The 21,406-nt window shown below is 40.0% G+C and overlaps 1 protein-coding gene across 1 annotated transcript in view; it reads right to left on the bottom strand.

The window, feature by feature from the left end:
- The window catches only part of ANO9 (anoctamin 9), a 567,237-nt gene that overhangs the window by 65,607 nt on the left and 480,224 nt on the right, over positions 1 to 21,406 (bottom strand). Inside the window, exon 16 of the mRNA XM_044082760.1 lies at positions 8,041 to 8,193. Within this exon, the coding sequence (XP_043938695.1) occupies positions 8,041 to 8,193 (153 nt within the window). The remainder of the gene's footprint in view (positions 1 to 8,040; positions 8,194 to 21,406) is intronic.

Below are 21,406 nucleotides of genomic sequence, written 5' to 3'. Positions count from 1 at the left end.
TGACCATTTTTAGGATAGGAATACCAATTACTTTACAGTTATTAAGATCAGCATTATTCTCAAAGCACATCAGCAGCAGCCCCCCCCTAAACAATACAATTTGCTGTGTACTAAATTACAACGATACAAATCAAACTGAGGATAAACTAATTAATAGAAATAAGTATTCCTTAATTTTCAACACCTGTTTATCTTATTCAGAGCTGCAAATGAACCAGATCATGTCCTGACACTTAATTGGCCTAAGGCAGAAAACTGACACTGAATGGGAAGAACATCCATTGCAGGAAAAGAAACAAACAAAAAAAACACACCCACCCACACACACATATACACACTCCCATGTGCACTCACATGAAGCATCTGAAAACAGAAAGCTTTGAGTTAAATGCTGAGGTTGGTAACAGATTCACTTTTGCAAGAAATCAAACTTGTATCATTTTTTGAAAAATGCTTGTACTTCGTTTCTATTCATGAGATAAATTCCATCTTCTGCTCATTGGCTCTTTCAACAGATGTTTTAGATCCAGAAAACAGATCTCTTGAAATCTTTCAAAACTGACTGGGTCCACCACCACACTGAAAGCAGGTAAACATGCAACCTTTTTTAAAATGGGCAAGTAGTCCATGTCAATTTTAGTTCTTTATTTGATAATGACAATATGGAGGGCATACCCAGTGAAGGGAACAGACCCTTGTTTAGTTCTCTCCAAGTGAGAAGAGTCTAAAATGAGTCTCCTGAATCAAGGGGTGTTTCTTCACCCATTCTTCCGCTTTTCTGGAGCAGAGAAACAGTAAGAGCGTGAGAAGTACAGGAATAATGAGACCCTGTACCCAACTTCAGCCTTGGGGAGAAATTAAGGCAAAGAAGGATGAAAGAAAAGCGAGAAGGGGGGCAGTACTGCACCAATGCTCCTACTCAAAAATCTACTGTAATAATGAGCAGACTCGCACAACACTGTCATGTTTTTCATATATGGACTACTGTCCATATAATCTGTACAATTCAATAGTTATGGGAATAATGCCAAAACAAAGTATGGAAAAGGAGAATGAAATTCAGTCTGCAAAGAAAGTTAACTATTTTACTCCCTACCTGTGGATGACAAAGGAATTACTGTAGGCCTTATAGGATGCCAGTTATAAAAACCTGTTCTGGAGCTGGACTGGATGTCTAAACTGTAATGTTTAGACAATGTGCAGGCAGAAAACCAAGTTGTTATATTACAAATACTTTCATTAGAAAGAATTTTTGAAAAAAGCTGCTGATGTGTCCGGTGCTTTTGGTTACAGGTCTTTGACTAGCACCTACAAGGATTCAACTTGTCATTTTAACAAAACAAAATGTACTTTGCCAGCCACTTACAAACTTAGAACTCATCTGCCTTGTTTGTTTCCAACAAAGAAAACAAAACAAATTACATTTCATTTGCATGGATACTTTAGTTATCTTTAAAAAGTAATTGAGTTGTCTATGGACAGTGAACAGGTATATGATTCTTTCTCCTTTCTTTATTAAGCTTGGAATAAAACACAATGTTGAGTAATTTGATTAAGCAAAACCTCTGAAGTATTTTTAACAGGAATAAGGGGTTGGTCCCTAGGATCATCATGATCTTATGGAACAAAGCTAATGTCTCATTTTACATGATGGTCTAATTCCAAAATCCGTCTGACCAAGATATTAACCATTCAGAGAACTCTTCCCAGGGTTAATAACAGAAGCTGCTAGTTCACTTGGATCTAATGTGAGTTTTTCTAATATAAAACTGAGTTCTCTAGGGCAATGTGCAGCCCACCTTAGTTTGAGAAGTGCTACCCCAATAAAACTGAGAGTGATTCAGAAGAAGTAATACTGACGCTGCAGAGATATGCACATTACAGTAGGAATAAAATGAGTCCCGCTGAAAATAAACTTGACAGACAATGATAACACCAGTGACAGTTCTGCAAGGCTAGGTTCACGGTGAATTTCACTGCACCAAGCTGCACTCCTCCTTTATTTAAAAAAAGAAGTCTTCCTTTTACTAGGTTTTCTGGAACTTTGGGGACATGCTTAGTGACAATAAGACATGAGAAATAAGGATCAGATCATATATGCAGTAAGCTTGCACCTTTGTAGATTTGGATGTTGCAGAGACCCTTACTTATGGTGTCTGCAGATTAACAGATTGAACAGGATTGTAAGGAAGTTCTTTCCTTAGTTACATCTATAGAGAAAATCAGTGAGCCATGGCCAAAAGGGGGGCAAGTACAATCATTTTTTTCCTTTTCCTCTCTTGCTTTCTGCAGAGCCCTGGGAATCAAAAGAATTAGATGGCAGGCATATTAGAATAAACCTATACTAATGAAGAAGACATTGTCATCCCATATCTCCTTGCACAGAAACCTTTTTCAATATTTTGGAAGCTGTCGGATTTTTGAAGAGGTTAACAGATCTGTCACACCTGCTGGTTATCATCTTGTAGATACACTTCTTACACTTCTCCAGTTGCCTCCGGGGGTGGGAGGGTGGCCTAATGGTTAAGGTGTTTGCCTTACAAACACAAGGTGCAGGGTTTGAGTCTCACAAGGGATAATAAGCTAAGCTTAAAATGGCTCACAAGGGCAGTTAGCTTAGTATTAATCTATGAACCTAAATTTCCTATGAACCTATAGATATTGTCTGAAAAGCCATTGACCGTATCTACCATCAGATTTAGGTCTGAATGAATGTAGGCTACCCTGTGCAACATCAGAAATTGTGAGTCTATGTCCGAGACCTACAGGGGTAGCTTGCCTAATGGAGTGGGTACCTCCCTGTTTGCTTATATACCGCATGGTTGGGTTGCTGTCTTTAGGGAGCTGCAGTATTCCTACATCCCATATCAGCTTGCTTTCAGGGTTTGAATAATTCTAGACATTTCCTTGATTTTAATATGATTTCTCTGTTGTCTGAGTTTCCACAGACCTTACACATCTAAGATGCATGTGTCTGTTACTCAAGCTCAGTCTGATGCATCTATAGTTCATTTTTGGTTATATGCAGGATGCTGATGAGCCATCCCCATGTTAGATTTGACCCATAGTACCCATCCATCAAACGCCTTCTTAACACCTGGGCTGGTTAGCAGGTCCTTGTTTAAAGAGTTAGTGTGCTATATGTTTTCCTCACACAGGGACTGAGGAGATCTCTTCTGAAATTCTTGTCTTCTAGGACTATTGTAGGGAAAAGCATCTAGAGAACTCATATTATTGGGTAGACTGAAGGCCTTGATAAAAAATATGTCAGGATTTTCCCAGAAAAACCTTGAATATGATGGAGTCAGATTAGACTTCTAAATATTCAGAGAAAGCCCAGAGTCTGAAGACAGTGGACAGTTAATTGCAGTTTTTTTTCCTGTAGTTCCTCTTGTAACTGGGCTTGAAGCAGCTGGTCATCTATGTGGGGGTGGAGGGGAATATCCATATTCCTCAGACATGCTACTACCAGGGCCAGACATTCTCTGAAAACCTTGAAAGCAATAGATTATCCAAAGGTCAATTAAATGAATTGGAAATGGAAGCCTACCTCTTTGAACCTGAGGAACTGTCTTTTTGCTTGTAAAATAAGACATGTGTTAGCTGTTTATCTGGTCAGCCTGGCTCTGAAAATCACTGAACATCAGTAAATGAAGCAGGGCTGCAGGCTGAACATTCAGAGCTTTGGGATTTTTAAAACAAATTTAATTTTGAGACACCTTGAATGAACTTCCATGGTCCATCCTTTTTCTGGAATTAAGAAGACTAAAGAACCGTATACCCTACTCCTCTAAGGGGACCCTCTCTGTGGATCATTTGGTCAGGAACAACTTCAGAAGAGGTAACGTCAATTTTACTTGTTCTACTAAGATAGGGGAAATAATTTTAACCCTATTTTCTATGCTAAAGAAATTATGTCTAGCATCCATTTGTCTGAGATAATTTTCTCAAAGGTGCCCTGAAGAATGTTAAAGATTCCACTAGTATCTGGGAGAAGGGGTTATACTGAAGAGTTGAAAGGGGAGAGAGAAGAGAGAACCTTCACTGGTGGAGATATGATTACTCAGATTTCCCTGTGTAACAATTTCCAGAAAGCCTTCCTGACATTCATTTTTGTTTCACCTGCCACTTTTTTTTTTTAAAGACTATCTTCTCTCATCTACTGAGCTTTGGTTTGGCAACAACAGAAGAAATGTCATTTTAAGGGATAGTTTCTTCCATACCTATGGATAGGTGAATGGAACAGATACTTCACTATTTACATAGTCTTTCCTTTTTTTTCAGCTCCTTAAAGGTGTTTTGTGCAGTTGGACTTGAGAGCAGGCTTTTATCAGAGAAGCAATATGGTGCTGTCCTTTGACATCTTCTGGCAAGGGCTGTATTATCAGACATTCACATTACTTAATAACAACCCTTGTATGACGCATTCCCAACACCATACCCACATTCTATTAAATGTTTGTCCATTATCTCTGATGTATGAGCAGGCCTGTTTAGTTATACCATTACAATGTTATTGGGGATCTCCCCTACTAAATTATCAATGTGTTTAATGCTCTACCTCTCATACTTAGCCATGTGGGTTTAACAGTTAATAGCTTTGAAGGTCAGGGCAGCAAAGATATAAACTTTCTTTTCAAAGTGGTCTCTACAGTGGACCATCTGATATCTGAGGAGATTGCATCCAGATGCCCCAGTGGGTTCTTATAAAGTTACTGAAAACTCTTAGATCCTATAAAACCTGTCAGGCTTCTAATGGGCAGAGGCTGTGAATACAGCTGCAGGGATACATATGTAATTACGCCTTCAAAGGCCTCAGAAACAGGAGCACAACATTAGGTTGAGGTCATCAGCTTCAGCTACACCAGTTAACCTAGATACCTCTTTTTTCAACCAAAACCTCTTTTTAGTCCCATTCAAAAAGCTGTCACTGACCAATGAATGTCTCACAAAAAGAAACCTCCTCAAGAGGAGAATCTCAGGAAATAGTTATTTCACCAGAGACATATTCACAGAAAAAAAGATAATCTGAAAAGTACAGACTAACTCTTTCTTATTTTCAGGAGACATAATCTGACTCTGAGTGGGATGATGATCCTATTTTCCTTATGGAAGACTGTGTACTGAAGTAGATGGTTGACAGTGGCCCGTGAGTTCTGCCAAAGTGAAAGAAAACTCCTACTTTGCTTTCTGAGATATAGGTCAAGGAGTTTCTGCTGGGGCTGAGATATACTCAAGGTGCAAGAGGCACATGGATGCGTGAGGTCTCATTGATAGTGAATATAAGTTACTCAAGCATCTGAGCTTCAGGAAAGGTCTCACATTAAGAGGTTGTTATCCCTGAGACACATGGACCCATGGAGCCTCAGTAATACTAAATATATGCTAGATAAACTTCTGTACCTGTGGAAAGATCACATAGGAAGAGGATATTATCCAGGAGGCATGCAGACCTGTGGGGCCCCGGTAATAGCTTCTGAACTTGTGGAAAGATCACTCAGGAAGAGGATATTATCTATGAGGCATGCAGATCTGTGGGGCCCCGGTAATAGCAAATGTATACTAGTCAAGCATCTGAACTTCTGGAAAGGATACACAGGAACAGGCTATGGATCCTATAACATCAGAGGTTATAATCTCTGAGGCACAGAGACCAGTGTGTCCTTGGTAATAGGGAATATATGCTAGTCAAACATTTGAACTTCTGGAAAGGCAACACAGGAAGTGGTTATATTCTCTGAGGCACACCCAACTATAGCTTATCAACAACAGTGAATGCATGCTAGTCAAACAACTGAACTTCTGGAAAGGTCATGGAAGAAGTTCTCTTCCACCTGCGCAGTCATGAGGCATACAAGCTCTGAAAACTTAACTGTAGATGTTCCTCAAGAACAATTAGTGGGAAGGGTAATGTCCTGCTTCCCTTTTGGATCTACAGCTTCAACGTGGGCAACAGCATCAAGTGTTCAACATTCTCACTGGGCCAAAGAGGCATCTCAATCATTCAGGTCCAAATAAAATAAAGGGAGGGTACTTTATACCCATTTTGGGACCACCAGCCTTATTAGCTCATACACTTAGCCCTGCCACCCCTGAGGGTAATAGTGCTAACAAAAATATGCTAATGCACAGTAATAACAATAGTGATAAGAATAGATATACTGTCAGCTTAATTACTACATGTACACTTTTATGGTGAGTCCATAAGGTGCACCATAGCTGGCCTTAGGCATAGGCCAAGTAGGCAGCCATCTAGGGCGCCACTATAGCAGTGGTACTTTTCCAGTATTTATTTGGTGTAGGTAGACCAGGATGGGGGCACTGGGTGGTGTTGGGGGGGTGCCGTGGAGCCCTTTTGCCGAGGGCACCAGTTGACCCTAGCCACTCCTGAGGGGCACCCTGTTAAAAAACTGGTGTATCCTTTTGGAATACCCAGATCTTAGATCTAAATTGGGTGCCCTACCAAGAATTTTGTATAGAAAAGGAGCCAACTTAAAAAATACATTGGAGAAAGAGCATAAACTGTACAACAGGAACCCAGAAATGGTTAAATGTGAAGCATGTACCTATTGCAGTTACACAGATATAGGTAGGGACTATACAATTGCTAATAGGCATTTTTTGCTCACTGCTAGATATGACTAACTCTAAAAGCGTGGTATATGTGGCAAGATGTCAACTCTGTCTGGCATTTTATATCGGCAAAACCGATCGTAGGTTCAAAGAAAGGATCTATGAACACATTTATAGTATAACTAGAAACAGAGGAAAATAATGCTTTGGCCAACCACATTAGAGACAACCCTGGACACCACTTTAAATTTAAGGTAATTGACCAGGTGATGGAGAGCCCTAGAGGTGGGCATACATCCCTTTTACTTGAAAGACAAGAGTTATTGTGGCAACTTACTTTGAATGCACATAGTTATCCAGGACTTAATGAAAAGTATTCTGTTATGTGTTTACTCAAACTTAAAAGTTTATTACGTTGAATGAATTTGAAATTCAATATAGAATGTTTTTATATGATAATATTTTATGTACTTATTGGTTTGTATGGATGCATCTTTTTGACTGTTTTTATATATTAATAATGTTTCACTTTGTGCTTAAAATTCCTTTAAAATATATGTGAATATCTTTATAAATAGCCTTTTAACAACTAGTTTTAAACTTGTAATGCAATGCATTTTACTGGTCATGTGATTTTAAGGTTATATAAGGAAGGGTTTTACTGTTTGAATTTGTCTGAAGAAGTTCACTTGATTTAAGTGTATGAAAGCACTCACATATTAAAGTTTTCGTTTGCCTTTGGAGGAGTGACCCTTTGTTATTTATTTATTTATTTTTTAGTGTCAGAAGGTTGCCTTTAATGACTGATCCTTACTGAATGCACAACGGAACAGTAAAATGTCTTTCTATTAAAAATATTAATATTTAAGCAAAGGTATAACTTTTCTTGCTCATCATTCGATATTCTACACTTGATCATAAAAAATGTGGTATGAGGCTAAAACAGGCTTCATCTAAGCGATGTAAACTGCAAAATCCGGGCCAAATATGCTGAAATATTCCCCTGATCAAGTAAGTTCAGATAACTTGGATTCAGGAGTTTTGCTCATATACAAGGATAAACAATCGAACAAATACAAAAATAATCATGTTCATCTGTATGTATATCTAATTATTTTATTTAACAGTCTCTAATTAATATTCATTTACAACAAATCTGCTACTACTTAGCAGGTAATGCTCTTTACCAAGCAACAGTTGTTTCATGGCTGATTGTAAAACACTTTCTACTTTCAGCTGTAAATAACAAACAGCATGTGCTTACTGGTAGTCACAGAAATTATTCTGACCAATCAAAAGGAGATCAGTAAGAGTTTAATATTTATACCCAGTGATAAAAGAATTAAAAAGACTATCTGAAAAAAAAAACACTGGTAGAACAATAAACCAGAAAAGTAAAACACATACGATAAGATATGTAATGTCTCATTGAACTATTTTGTAGCAACATTAAAATACAACTCTTACCTATGTCATTGACCTTTTTAGGAACTATCCTTTTATTAAACCTGAGCATCTTAATTGCATCCAGTCGAATCTCAATAATATTATTCAGGAGGGCAAGCAATGGCGCCAGTGGAAATGCCGCAACAAAAATAGTGGTAAAACTATATTGGATCACTATAGAAAGCAAAAAAGAAATTCAGCTGCAGCTTAGCAGATGTTGCCCTGTCAGCATTCTAATCAAAGACAATAATACAGGAACTACATATTAGACCAGATATTTTAATGTGAAGTGCTAAACACTTAGCAAAAAAAATCAAATATGCAAACCATAATCATATTTCATCTTCTGAGGTGCAGTTATAGACAAAAAGATATTTGCATGTTAGTATATGATAAGAAAGTACTGTAAGGCAAATATATGAATACACTTGGAAGATCTACACTGTATTACCACTATACTCAAAAATTAGTCTGTCTGAATTGACATACCAGAATGGTGGCAAACACCGAGATCCCAAACATCTAGACAGAGGTGCAGGAAGTTAATGAAGGATGGGGGGATCCAGAGTGGCATTTAGTGACCAGAGAATGGCATCCTTATACTTTTTTTTTCTGCTATTTACTATGACAAAAGAAGCATATACATGCTACGGATTGTATAAGCTGCCAACTGGAGTAACATTAAAGATAATTCTACATAAATTTCATAACAAAATTATAAACAAAGCTAATGCCTTTCTTCACCCCTATTCTAAGTGTGAATGGAATGCATGCGTTCACCTGGAGTACACCTTCCTAAATTCCCATCTCCACCTGAACTACACAGACAAAAAAATCAATCCTCTACTATTATGGGCTAATAAGATCTCCCTATTTTTTCTCCAGCTTGTGTAGGAATGATTGGTAAAGTTATTTTACTGGCTCAGCTAGAATATGGTTTATGCAGCCTCTAAACACATCTCAGACACCACATGCAGATTCATCACTCTCCCCAAGAAAGGAACACTACTGCAAAACCATTGAAAAATGTAACTGGCTACCAGTTTTTAAATCTATCAAAAAAGAGATCTTCACCCCAGTAGCCACCAGACTATTCAGAGATGCACAAGCATACAACCTTAGAAATGTTAACCACTTGGACCCTCTTCTCCTCCAAGCTCCCCAAAAAAAAGCTTCAGTACACAGACCATACTTTCTCAGTGTTTTGTCCCAAACTGTGGGAATACCTCTCTTCTTTTCTTAAAGATCATTCTTCTTATACTGTTTTCTGATCAGAGCTAAAAGCATTTTACAGGACTGTGTGTGTGTGTGTGTGTGTGTGTGTGTGTGTGTGTGTGTGTGTGTGTGTGTGTGTGTGGGTTTGTGCATGCACATGTGTGTGTAAGATGAACCCTACAGCCATAGATGAACTGGCACCCTAGACAAAAAGCTCCATATTGCCCTCCACTGCCCACTTCCCCTCCTCTCCATGCACATCACCCAGTGCCAGTCTGTACCCCCATTCTGGCCTAACATCATCCAGATTGCTTTTTTCTTTTGTTTCTTGTCTTAATTCTCAGAATTGTTTCTTAATTCATTCATTTAGCACATCATAGCTAGGCAGGACTGCAGTCCAATAATTGTGAAAGAAATAACTGCATTAAGCCAAGCCATGGCAGGTCGTATATGCTCCAAGGTACTGTTAAGAGTTTTTTTTTAAACAACCTGTTTCATCCAGTGATGGCCTGAAAAAATCCTGATTAAGGAAAGACATTTAGTCTTACTCTCCAGGTTTCCTAGAACATTTCAATTGATTCTGACACACCGTGACTGCAATGTAATAACTATAAAGGATGCATGTTTAATACGGTTGGGTTCTGGGAACTAGTAGGCCCCCAAATGCCATGAGGGTTCTAGATGTTTTGAGGTGAAGTTTTTTTTTTTTTAAAATAACCAGTGATGGTATGAACAATAATCTTGATTAAGGAAAGAAACTCAGTGTTACTCTACAACTTTGCTTTTTCCTACATCCTTTCAACACACCCTAACTTGACCAAGTCTGCACTGTACTAAATGTGGAGGAAATAACTGAGTTATGCTGGGAATCTTGGAGCTATTAGGCTCCTATAAGCCATGGATGTTCTAAATGCTGGAGGTGCATTTTAGACCTTTTTTTCAACCTTGCGATCAAATGATGGCCTGAACAAAAATCATAATTAAGTAAAGAATTTCACTGCTATTCTTTTAACTTTGTTTTTTCCTGTATCAATAGACCATGAGTAACGAAGACTGAATGGAAAGGAAGTAACTGCCTAAAGTCACAAAAAAGACATCATGGTGCTAAGTTACATTTTGGAGCTTTTCCCATCTAAACTTTTGATTTATTGACAGCCTGAACAAAAACTGTAAGGCAGGAACTTCAATCTTATTTATTCATTCGCTTATTCATTTATTTATTTTCAAGAAGAGATAAGTTATGTTCAAGGCTTAATAATCAAAACAGACAAATTAACAGTTCAAAACAAGCTGAGAAGGCAAATGTTTGCAAGAATCTATAAATCATATCTGATAATTGTGCCTGCCTTTCTACCCTCCCCCTCCAAAAAACAGTCATCATCTGTGTATTCTCATCTGGTGTTAGACTTGGATGAAAGTGAAGACACAAATGCCCTCAGTCATATATATTTCAAGTAGCTGCTTTCATATGTATATACAGCATGCCTCCTCACCCTACCCCTAAAAGACAGCCACAGTCTGTGTAAAGTGTGTATCCCTCTGTCAGACTGGGATGAAAAAAAAACATAGCAAAATATAGCATAACATATTACAACATTTGTTATTGCCAGACATATAAACAGCATGAATACTCACATTTTCACAAAAAGACAGCCACTTGTATATACTTATGATGATGTGAGGAAAAAATGACTGCAGTAATGTTTCCAAGTTGTTACTCTTAGACATCACACTGCTCCTTTTATACGCTATAGTGAGCCTCTGTGCACACCTCTGAAGTTGGTGAGGGGAAGTTAAAGAAATAATGACAACACTGTTCCCAGACAAACATAAACTATGGTGACCTGTGCACACCTACATTTTTGGGAAGAAAATTAAAGAAATAAGTGCACTGTCACCAGTCTCCACCCAAAAAAACTTATAATGACCTCTTACATACACCTCTGAGAAGTACTGGTTTTGGACTAGGTGGGATTCCAGACAGAGTCCACTACTAATGCCTTCATCAGCTCTGAAGGTCCAGATTCTGCAATGATTTTATGCCTTATCACTAGCAGGTCAGTTACTTTCATCCAGCTAGCCCTACCCCACAAGGCAATTTTAGCCACTTCAATGTATAATTCAAACATCTGATTTTGACAGAAGAGGAGGTCTATGTATGTACTTCACCTTTGTGCTATGCAGAGAGTCACCACAAATTAAAGTTCCAGGTTGCTTCTCACATTTCACATTAGTCTTGCAACACTGGAATAATAAGCAAACAACAGCAAGCAGCTAGTCACTTTCCTCTACAGTCAGTATCAACACTTATAGCTGCTTTGAGTGTGGGCATCTCAGATGTCCAATAAACTAGTCCATCTTATTTGATACAAATCTCAGATGTCCAATTAACTAGTCCATTTTACTTGTAACAAATGTACACTAGTCCTGAAAGTCAGATAGTGAGCAAAAACAAGAGGTCAGATACTTTTCAGGAATCATCTCCAATTTCCACAAGGAAGTAATTCTGTGTGCACTACAGACTATTGTGATAAAAACTGATGGCCATGTACTGTATTGAACTTCCATGCAAACAGTAGCTACACACTAAAAGTATTCCAAGTAGAATCATAAAAATCATGTTAAAAATGCAAATGCACACTAGTCCTGCAAAGCCAGATAGTAGCTCTTTAAACTGAGAAAACAGAAGTGTCAGCTATTTTCTACAGGTCATGCCACACAGCATTTATAGCCAAAATTGACATCAGTGTATTGTAGTTCAGCTTTGATCCATGGACATAGTAGTGACACATTAAAGTATTCCAAGTTGCTTCACATAAATCACAGTAATCTTATAAATGCTCACTTGTTATGCAAACCCAGTCAGTAACTCTTTAAAATGAGAAAATAACAAGAGGGTCAGTTACTTTCTGCAGACAGCTAACACCCCACATCATCATCTTTATTCAAAAATGACAGCCATGCATTTTAGCTTTGTTCTGCTGAAAAACATGCCATGCATTCAAATATTCAAAGATCCTTCATACAAATAATAGTAATCCTGTGAAGTCATACCCCCCTCAAAAAAGAGAAGCCATCATTTTTCTGTTACTCAGATTCATGTAGTTACTAGTACAACATGTTTTGCATCAATAAATATTTTCTTTCTAAGAGAAAAGAAGCATACAACTATATATATATATATATATATATATATATATATATATATATATAAACTATATCTGACTGTAATCCTTAGTGATTTATTGTAAATGAAAAAATGTGAGTAACATGCCTCTTAACCTCTTATCACAACAGATATGGACAAAGACAAATATAATAGAGGGATAAATGGTCAAAATCATGGCAGACTTTGAATAATGTTCTTATAGACTTAGAAAGTTGCTAGAATAGCAGGTTTACATTAGAACTGCGGTGGTGGTGCTGCGGTAGCGTTGTCGCCTCACAGTAAGACGTTGTCCTGTTTGATTCTCAGCTAGAGCGTCTTCTGTGTGGAGGCATGCATGAATGGGCATACCTTTGTTGAAGGTTGTGCGTCTGGGCTGGCAACGGCAACTCAGCACATAAAAATCTACTGCCAATCATTAGCGGGCCAGAGTTCCACTGTGGCGACCCCTAACTGGGAAAAGCCGAAAGACACAAACAAACATTAACATGCTTTTCCTGAAGGTTACAGATTCTAAAACTTAAATATCTGTCATTATTTGATGACTTTGGTCCTCACTGATTTGCTAGTAAAGCACAAATGTTACTTGGAACAGACCAAAAGTATAAGGAAATAATGCATATTGTTGAGAGGAATACCGAGGGACAGGGCAAGCAAAATCAGACTTGTTCTGCAAAATCAGGGGCAGCTTTGGAATAGCCACCCCCAGCCATCCCAGCAAACTGGTTGTCTGCTAGTAATGAGGGAAAAAAAAGTTAACTCATGACATCTCTAAGGTTTCTCTTTGCACCTTTTTGAATTTGTTAACTTCTTGCCCTCTTCCACCCCTGATTTACCCAATTCTTGGGTAGATAGTGTTTGTGATAAGCAAGAGGCCAAGAAATAGAACAGGCAAAGCTATTCCCTTGGATGCTGCTATCACCTCTCAGGTGCATTTTTATGATATTTATTATTGTAAAGAAACACCATTTTTATTGTAAAAAAAAACAAATAAGCATCTGAAATACACCCCTACAAAAATGAGTGGTGCTCTAGGCAACTGCCTAGCAGGCCTATGCCCAAGGCTGTCCATGTCTGCAGTCAACCCAAAGATAAGGGTTAAGAAACATCATGAAAGGATCTTCACATTATTGTATAGGACATACTCCAGAAATATTTGTAAAGGGAATTTTCAGATGGTCATCAACACTGTTAATCTTCACCTATTTCATCAGCATCAATTTCATCTCATGAAGTCTTTTTATGAAAAATGGAAGAGGCAACATAGTACAAAGAAGAGAGAATGCATATAATAATATGGGGGATTACAAACTGGAGATAGGGGAAGGAAGAAAAGTTCATATATCAAGTAGTGACTGGGGACACTTTTCTTTTCTTTCTTTATTTATAACATTTATCTGGGTAAGCATACTGATCCAAGGACCCTTTTCAGAGATGACCCAGGCTAAATGGCATACAATAACACAGAATATAAATGATACAAACAAGAACATGAAATGCAATTAATTACGACAAAGCAGCAACCGGAGTTACATATTCCAACAAAGTACAGTCCAGAAAATGTGCACACCATACATCAGAATTCACAAAATGAACAAACAGCAGCAAGAGATCTTTGTAAAGACAAGTAAAGTCAATCAATATTTTCACCCTTCATCAGAACTAAGCTAACATCATTAAAGAAGAGTAATAATAAGGGTCATAATTATGTACGTACCTGCTTGGCTTGTCAAGGGAGTGAGGAGGTAAAGATGCTGCTGTGTGGAAAGTAAGCAGGTGTAACAGTTGTAAATAAACAGCGAACAGCAGTAGAGTTTGAAACAGATGAGTATTTACACTATGTAGATATTATTAGTCCAAGCAATTTGTATAAGTACGTCTTGCCATTATGTAGGGACATTTGCATCAGTACAGGCAATATTAGAGATATCATTGTTAGAAGTTCATAAGGGAAGAGTTACAGTTGTATTATCCTTTCTTATCAAAGCAGTGACATAGTTGTTATCCTTACTGTGTTTCTGAGGGATTTGTGAAAGCTGTCTAGTGGAGTGGAGCCATTCATGTCTGGGAAGAGGTTATTCCAATGAAGAGTGGATAATTTGGGAAAATAATTTTTCAGTAATGACAAGTGTAAAAGGGGGATGCGTCAGTAAGTTACTAGCATGTCACCTCAGGGAGTATTAGCAGTTCATGAACTGCAGGAGTTTCTAGAGTGGGTCACAATAATATTCATTAATGAGTTTGTATGTGAGTGTGTTGAGAAGGAAAGAGGCCCTCATCTCTACTGGCAAGTCACAGTTATTAATGAAGAGGAAATGGTTTCATAGATAGGGCTGACAAACTAAATGAACCTAAGAACTTGATTTTCAATGTGTGTTTTATTTATTTACTCTGCGTATGCATAGTTTTTTATATTATTTATTTTTTTCTTTTTTAATGCATAAACAAACTTTATTAGAGAAAAAAATTAATGTCCACCTATATAGCAATAACAAAGTCAACTACATCATAATAAATGTGCTGCTGGTTTTTAATGGAGGACACAGTCTGAAGCAACCAACTTAAATACTATTGCAAGAAGACATATCACTTAACAATGCAAACTTTATAAGTGAAAAAAAAAACACTTAAATCAAACCACATCTTCATGTCAATGGCTGCATGAGACCACTTAATTTATAGAGAAACTTATGAAAGTGTTTATACTATATTGCATTTACAGTTTTCCATTGTGCAAACAAAAACAATAAAAAGATACACACTACTGTTATAATTATAACAGTAGTGCTATAAGCAGTGCTATACAGCTGAACCTCATCAGAAGCCAAGCAAAACAACCAAAACTTAATATCAGAAGAGTTAAAGGAAGAGGGAGTGCCCACGCTACACCATCTTGCAGATTCTTCCATAGCTTATGTGCCTGTGGGCAGTTCCATAAAAGATATGTAGCCCTTGGGCCTTGACAGTGTAAGCATACACTGGCAGCAATTAATCCCCATTAATCTCAGGAACCCCACTTGGCCTTCCTGAGAACACTGGAGAATATGAAGGTCTCTCCAAACGCAATAATACTGGGTGACTTCAACTACCCAAACATCGACTGGGAAAACTACTCAAGCCCCAACACCCTTGCCCAATGGTTCCTAGAATTTATAAACTCAAATGCTATGGAACAACTGGTCACCACTCTCACAAGAGGGGATAACATACTGGACCTAGTCATCACCAACATGGGGACTCTATGTTCCACACCAGAGGTATGTCCCTCATTGGTAAGATCAGACCATAAATTAATCTCACTGTACCATCCATATCCCATCCCCACCCCCAGCCAAGGAAATCACAGTGAAAAATTTCTCAAAAGCAAATTTCACACTTCTCAAAACCGAGGTGGAATCCTTCAAAGCCACCGGGCCAGTGGAAAATACTGCCCAAACAGCAGAATCCTTTACAAATGTATTCTATGGATACCTACAGGAATGCATGGATTGTGCTATCCCAAATAAAACCAAGACTCACTCCTCCAAAGGCAAGAGACCAGTCTGGTGGACCCCAGCCATAAATAAGCTATACAACAGAAGGAGGAAGCTACTACATGATAGAGCAAAATCCCAAAAAGGGAAGGCATCTCTGATCAGTACTAGCAAGAAACTATGATCCCTCATAAAATTATCTAAGGCCAGCTTCGAAAGAAACATTGCACAAGACAGTAAAGGTAATCACAAGGCCTTCTTTAGTTACGTCAGGAATCTGGGGGGCAACTCCCAGATATGCTCTGAGTTAGTACAAAATGACAGAAAATACACTGATCCCACAGACATTGCCAACATCCTGGCAGACAGGTTCAGTGCAAACTCCCCCCCCCCAAAAGACCAAATGTCTATCCCAACAGAATGTAGCCTCCCTGACATCACAAATGCACAGGTGAGAGCTGCCCTCTCCAAAGCGAAAAACACAGCATCGATGGGACCAGATGGTGTCCCGGGCTGTGTCTTACACGAGCTCCAAGAAGAACTAAACCCTCACATAAAGTCACTGTTCAATCTCAGCCTTGCTACAGGATATATACCCAAGGAATGGCGAACAGCAACAGTGGTCCCGCTCCACAAAGGTGGTGCCATAATAGACCCAGGAAACTATCTCCCTGTAACCCTGACTAGTCTGGTCTGCAAAGCCATGGAGCGTATCATCATGGAACTCATAAACAAGGACATTGGTGACTTCCAGACACTGGATCCCACCCAATTCGGCTTTGTTAAGCGCAGATCTTGCCTCTTGAACCTGGTCGACTTCTTTGAAACAGTTACCAAGGCCATAGTTGAAGGGAAGGTAGTCCACATGGCCTACCTGGACCTCACAAAAGCCTTTGACACAATACCCCACTCGGGCATCATAAATAAGCTCACCAGCTTAAATATCAACCCCTATGTCACAAGATGGGTTGCAAACTGGCTCAGGGATAGAATCCACATGGTCAGTATTGTAGGTGCCATGTCAGACTCCAAACCAGTTACAAGTGGCATCCCACAAGGCTCAGTCCTGGGACCTCTCTTGTTTGGTATATGCTTCTCTGAGGTACAGGCTAATACGGGAGGACTATGGCTGACCAAGTCTGTAGATGACTGCAAGCTAGGCGCCATAATCGACTCTCCGGCTGACACAAGCATCCTCCAAAAGGGTCTCACAGAGACAGATAACTAGTGCCAGAGCCATGGCCTTAAGCTAAATGCCAAAAAGTGCATAGTCATCCCCTTCGGGAAAAACAAAGTGCCCACAAATTACCACATAGGTGGTAATCCATTAAGTACGGAAGAAGTAATTAGGGATTTGGGGACCCAAGTAGATAGAAACCTCTCTTTTAACAATCACATTGCCAGAGTGGTTAGAAAGACCTTCTATATAGCCCACCTTATCAAGAAAGGGCTCACATCCAGAACAAGAGAGGTCTTGTGCCCCTCTACTCATCAGGCCCATAATTGAATACAATGCCCCATTTGGGATGTACCTTACCCGACACCTGCAGCAACTGGAGAGGCCCCAAAAGTACCTCACCAAGAGGATCAAGGGACTCAAACAGCTGCCCTATGCAGTTAGGCTAAAGAAACTCCAGCTCTACTCAGTTGCTTACCGCCTACTCAGAGGTGATCTATGCCTGACGTATAAAGCCATGTCCAACCCAGAATTAATGGACATGCTCCACCTCAGGAAATCCAAATCCCTTAGAGCTACATGCTCCAGGGACTTAAACCTCAGCACAGAAATAAATAGGACATGCTGGAGGGACAGATTCATATCCCAGAGGCTGCCCTCACTCTGGAACAGAATCCCAGTCCATGTTGGGCAGAGCCCCTCACTGACCCTCTTCAAGAGAAATCTTGATGAGTGGATGGGAGATCATAAGTTCACCCCTTGGACATCTTCTGTGTCCCTGCTAGACAGGGGCACAGTAAACTGACCTTAAAAGGGCTATCATCTGTGACCTACTCTACAGAGGCACAGTAAACTGATCTAAAAGGGTGGCAAAAGCCAAACACACTCTGGCTAGGCTTGTAAATGCCCCAGGGCAGATAGCCTAGTATAAACCTATGAACCTAATCACCACAAGTGAAAGTTGCCAGTGAAGCAGTAGCTTGGTAAAAGTACACCTAGACAAAAGAGGTCATCTGACATTGCACACAGTCATTAAACATTTGAACTACTCTGTGTGTGTGTGTGTGTGTGTGTGTGTGTGTGTGTGTGTGTGTGTGTGCACTCCAAAATATGATTCCAGTGATCCAAGTAATGCATTTACAACCACACACAATAGGATCACAAGAGGTTATTGGCTATCAACCCAGAGGTCATTTCAAGTCTAGCCGTTTCATCCCAATGTAATGCCATGGAAATGTTAGTTAATACCCAAGAGTGCATTTAGTAATGACTGCCTATTCCCAGGAGAGTTGTGGGTGCCATTCCCGGTAAGAATTTACAGTGCTCCAGCCACTCGTCCAGGTTCCTTTTGAACTGTGTCTAGAGGTGTTCTGTTTCACATGAATAGTAGCCTATTCCAAAGATATGGCAGTTGCTGAGAGATAAATATGCCCCTCCAGCATGTCCCATTTAAGTCACAGGTCATATTTAGGTCCCTGGAATGGGTGGCCCTACCCCTCTAGATTTATGTATATACAGCAAGTTCATTAGGTTTGGGTCTGAGATTGCTCTCTAGGCCAGGCATAAGTCTTCCCCTAAGAAGTCTACATGATACAGAGTAAAGTGACAGGGACTTTAGTCTGTCAGTGTATGGCACATGCTGGAGTCCCTTGATCTTCTTTGTTAGAAACCTCTGAGGTCTCTCCAATTGCTTCTGGTGTTTATAGGTTCATAGGTTCACAGGTTCATAGGTAGGTACTAGGCTATTGACCCAAGGGCCTATGTAAGCCTAGCCAGCAAGGTTTCATGGCTTACGCCACCCAAGAAAGTTATTTTCCTACGCCGCTGTCGAGCAGACACACAGAAATGATCCCTGGGGTGTATTTCCTATTTCCCATCCACTCATCAAGATTTTTCTTGAAGAGTGCTAATGAAGAACTTTGCTTGACATAGATGGGTAGCTTGTTCCAGAGTATAGGAAGTCTCTGGGACATGAATCTATCCCTCCAGAGTGTCCAGTTTATTGTGGTGACAAGGTTTAGGTCCCTAGAGCATGTAGCTCAGAGGGATTGGGATTTCTTTAGGTGTAGCATGTCCAACAGCTCTGGGTTTGAAATAGCTTTATATGTTAGGCAGAGATCACCTCGGAGTAGGCGATATGCTACAGAGTAAAGCTGGTGTTTTTAGAGGCGGTCAGTGAAGGGCATTTGTTTGAGGCCAGTAATCCTCTTTGTGAGGTACTTCTGTGGCCTTTCCAGCTACTGCAGATGTCTTGTGAGGTACATTCCAAAAGGGGCATTGTACTCTATAATGAGTGACGAGTAAAGGGGAACAATGACCTCTTTTTTCCTGGATGAGAACCCTTTTATGATGAGGTGTGCCACATAGAAGGACTTCCTGACTACTGTGGCAATGTGACTATCAAAGGTGAGACTACTGTCCACCTGGGTCCCAAGGTCTCTTATCATGCATTCAGTGTTAAGTAGATTGTTGCCTATGTTGTAGTTCATGGGTACAGAGTTTTTACCAAAGGGGATGAGACTGCACTTTTTGACACTGAGCTTGAGACCATGGCTCTGACACCAGACATTTGTCTCAGTGAGGCCCTTCTGTAGGATGTCCACATCATTTGGGGACTTGACTATGGCTCCTAGGTTTGCAGTCATCTGCGAACTTAGTTAGCCAGAGGCCTTCTGTGTTAGCCTGTACTTCAGAGAGGTAGATACCAAACAGGAGAGGTCCCAGGACAGAACCATGTGGTACTCCACTTGTCACTGCTTTGAGGTCAGATTTGGAGTCTGCAACTTTTAAAGTGTGGGTTCTGTCAGTGAGCCAGTTGGCAACCCATCTTGTGATGTAGGGATTTATACCTAGTTTAGTGAGTTTAGCTATAATTACAGAATGGGGGATGGTGTCAAAAGCCTTGGTGAGGTCAAGATAGGCTGTGTGAACCACCTTACCCTCATCCACGGCTTTGGTGACTGCCTCAAAGAAGTCTATCAGGTTCAGGAGGCATGATCTGCCTTTCACAAACCCGAACTGGGTGGGATCCAGAGTTTGGAGGTTACCAATGTCTTTGTTTATGAGTTCCATGATGATATGTTCCATGGCCTTACAGACCAGTCTCGTCAGGCTAATAGGTCGATAGTTCCTGGGATCAGTGGTGACTCCCCTTTGTGGAGTGGGATAACTGTTGCTGTGTGCCATTCAGTGGGCACAAAGCCTGCTGCGAGGCTATTATTGAACATGGTGCTTAAGTGGGGGGGCAGGTCGTTCTGAAGTTCATGTAAAACGCAGCCTGGGATGTTGTCTGGTCCCATGGATGCTGTGTTTTTGGCTTTAGAGACTGCAGCTTTTACCTGCATACTTGTGATTACATGGACTCTGCATTCTTCCTGTATAGATATAGGCTCTTTAGGGGGTAAAGTTAGCATTGAACCGATCTGCCAGGATGTTGGCAATATCAGTTGGTTCTGTAATTTTCGTGCCTTTGTGCTGTAACTCAGAGCAGATCTGGGTGTTGCCATCTAGATTCTTGACATAGCTATAGAATGCTTTGTCATTGTCCTTGGATTTAGTGGCGATTTTGTTTTTGTAGCTAGCTTTGGAGGATCTTATAAGGGATCTCAGTTTCTTACTGAGGCTGACCAGGGAGCTCCTCCACTCATGGGATTTTATTCTCTTTTGCAACAATTTCTTCCTTCTGTTGTACAAGAAGGGGACCACCAGATTGGCTTCCTTTTTTTGGAGGATAGTGTCTTGGTTCTGTTTTAGATAGCACGATCCATGCACTCATGTAAGTGCTTATAGAGTGTATTTGTGTAGGCTTCAGCACTTGTAACTGTATTGTCCATCTGCATGGGTGTCATGAAGTTCACCACTTCTGTCTTAAGAAGCAAGGAGAATTTTTTACTGTGGTTTCCTTAATGGGGGTGGGGCGGGATGTGGATATCAAGGGTGATAAGCTTATGGTCGGATCGGACCAACGAGGAGTTGACTTCAGGTGTGGAACACTGGTTACTCATGTTGGTAATAACTAGGTCTAGGATATTGTTGCCCCTGGTGGGGGTGTGGATAAGTTGATCTAGGGCATTAGAGTTTATGAATTCCAGAAAGCGTTGAGATAAGGAGTTGGTACACGAGTAGTTTTCCCAGTTAATGGTGGGGTAGTTGAAGTCACCCATTATTGGGGTGTTTGGTTGAACCCTAATATTTTCCAGTACATCAAGAAAAGAGGAGTGGGAATCCTGGGGCATGGTGGGGGATCTGTAGCAAGCTACAATTTAGATTGCAGTTTTGCCCAGAGTTAGTTGCACTTTGTACGGTACATGCCGAATGGGGCATTATACTCAATTATGGGCCAGATTAGTGCCAAGT

The sequence above is a fragment of the Protopterus annectens genome, chromosome 9.part0 (genome assembly GCF_019279795.1).
Source record: "Protopterus annectens isolate FY-2018-M chromosome 9.part0, PAN1.0, whole genome shotgun sequence".
Lineage (NCBI taxonomy): Eukaryota > Metazoa > Chordata > Ceratodontiformes > Protopteridae > Protopterus > Protopterus annectens.
Note: the sequence above shows the minus strand (reverse complement) of the source record. Positions and strands in the feature narration are given on the sequence as shown.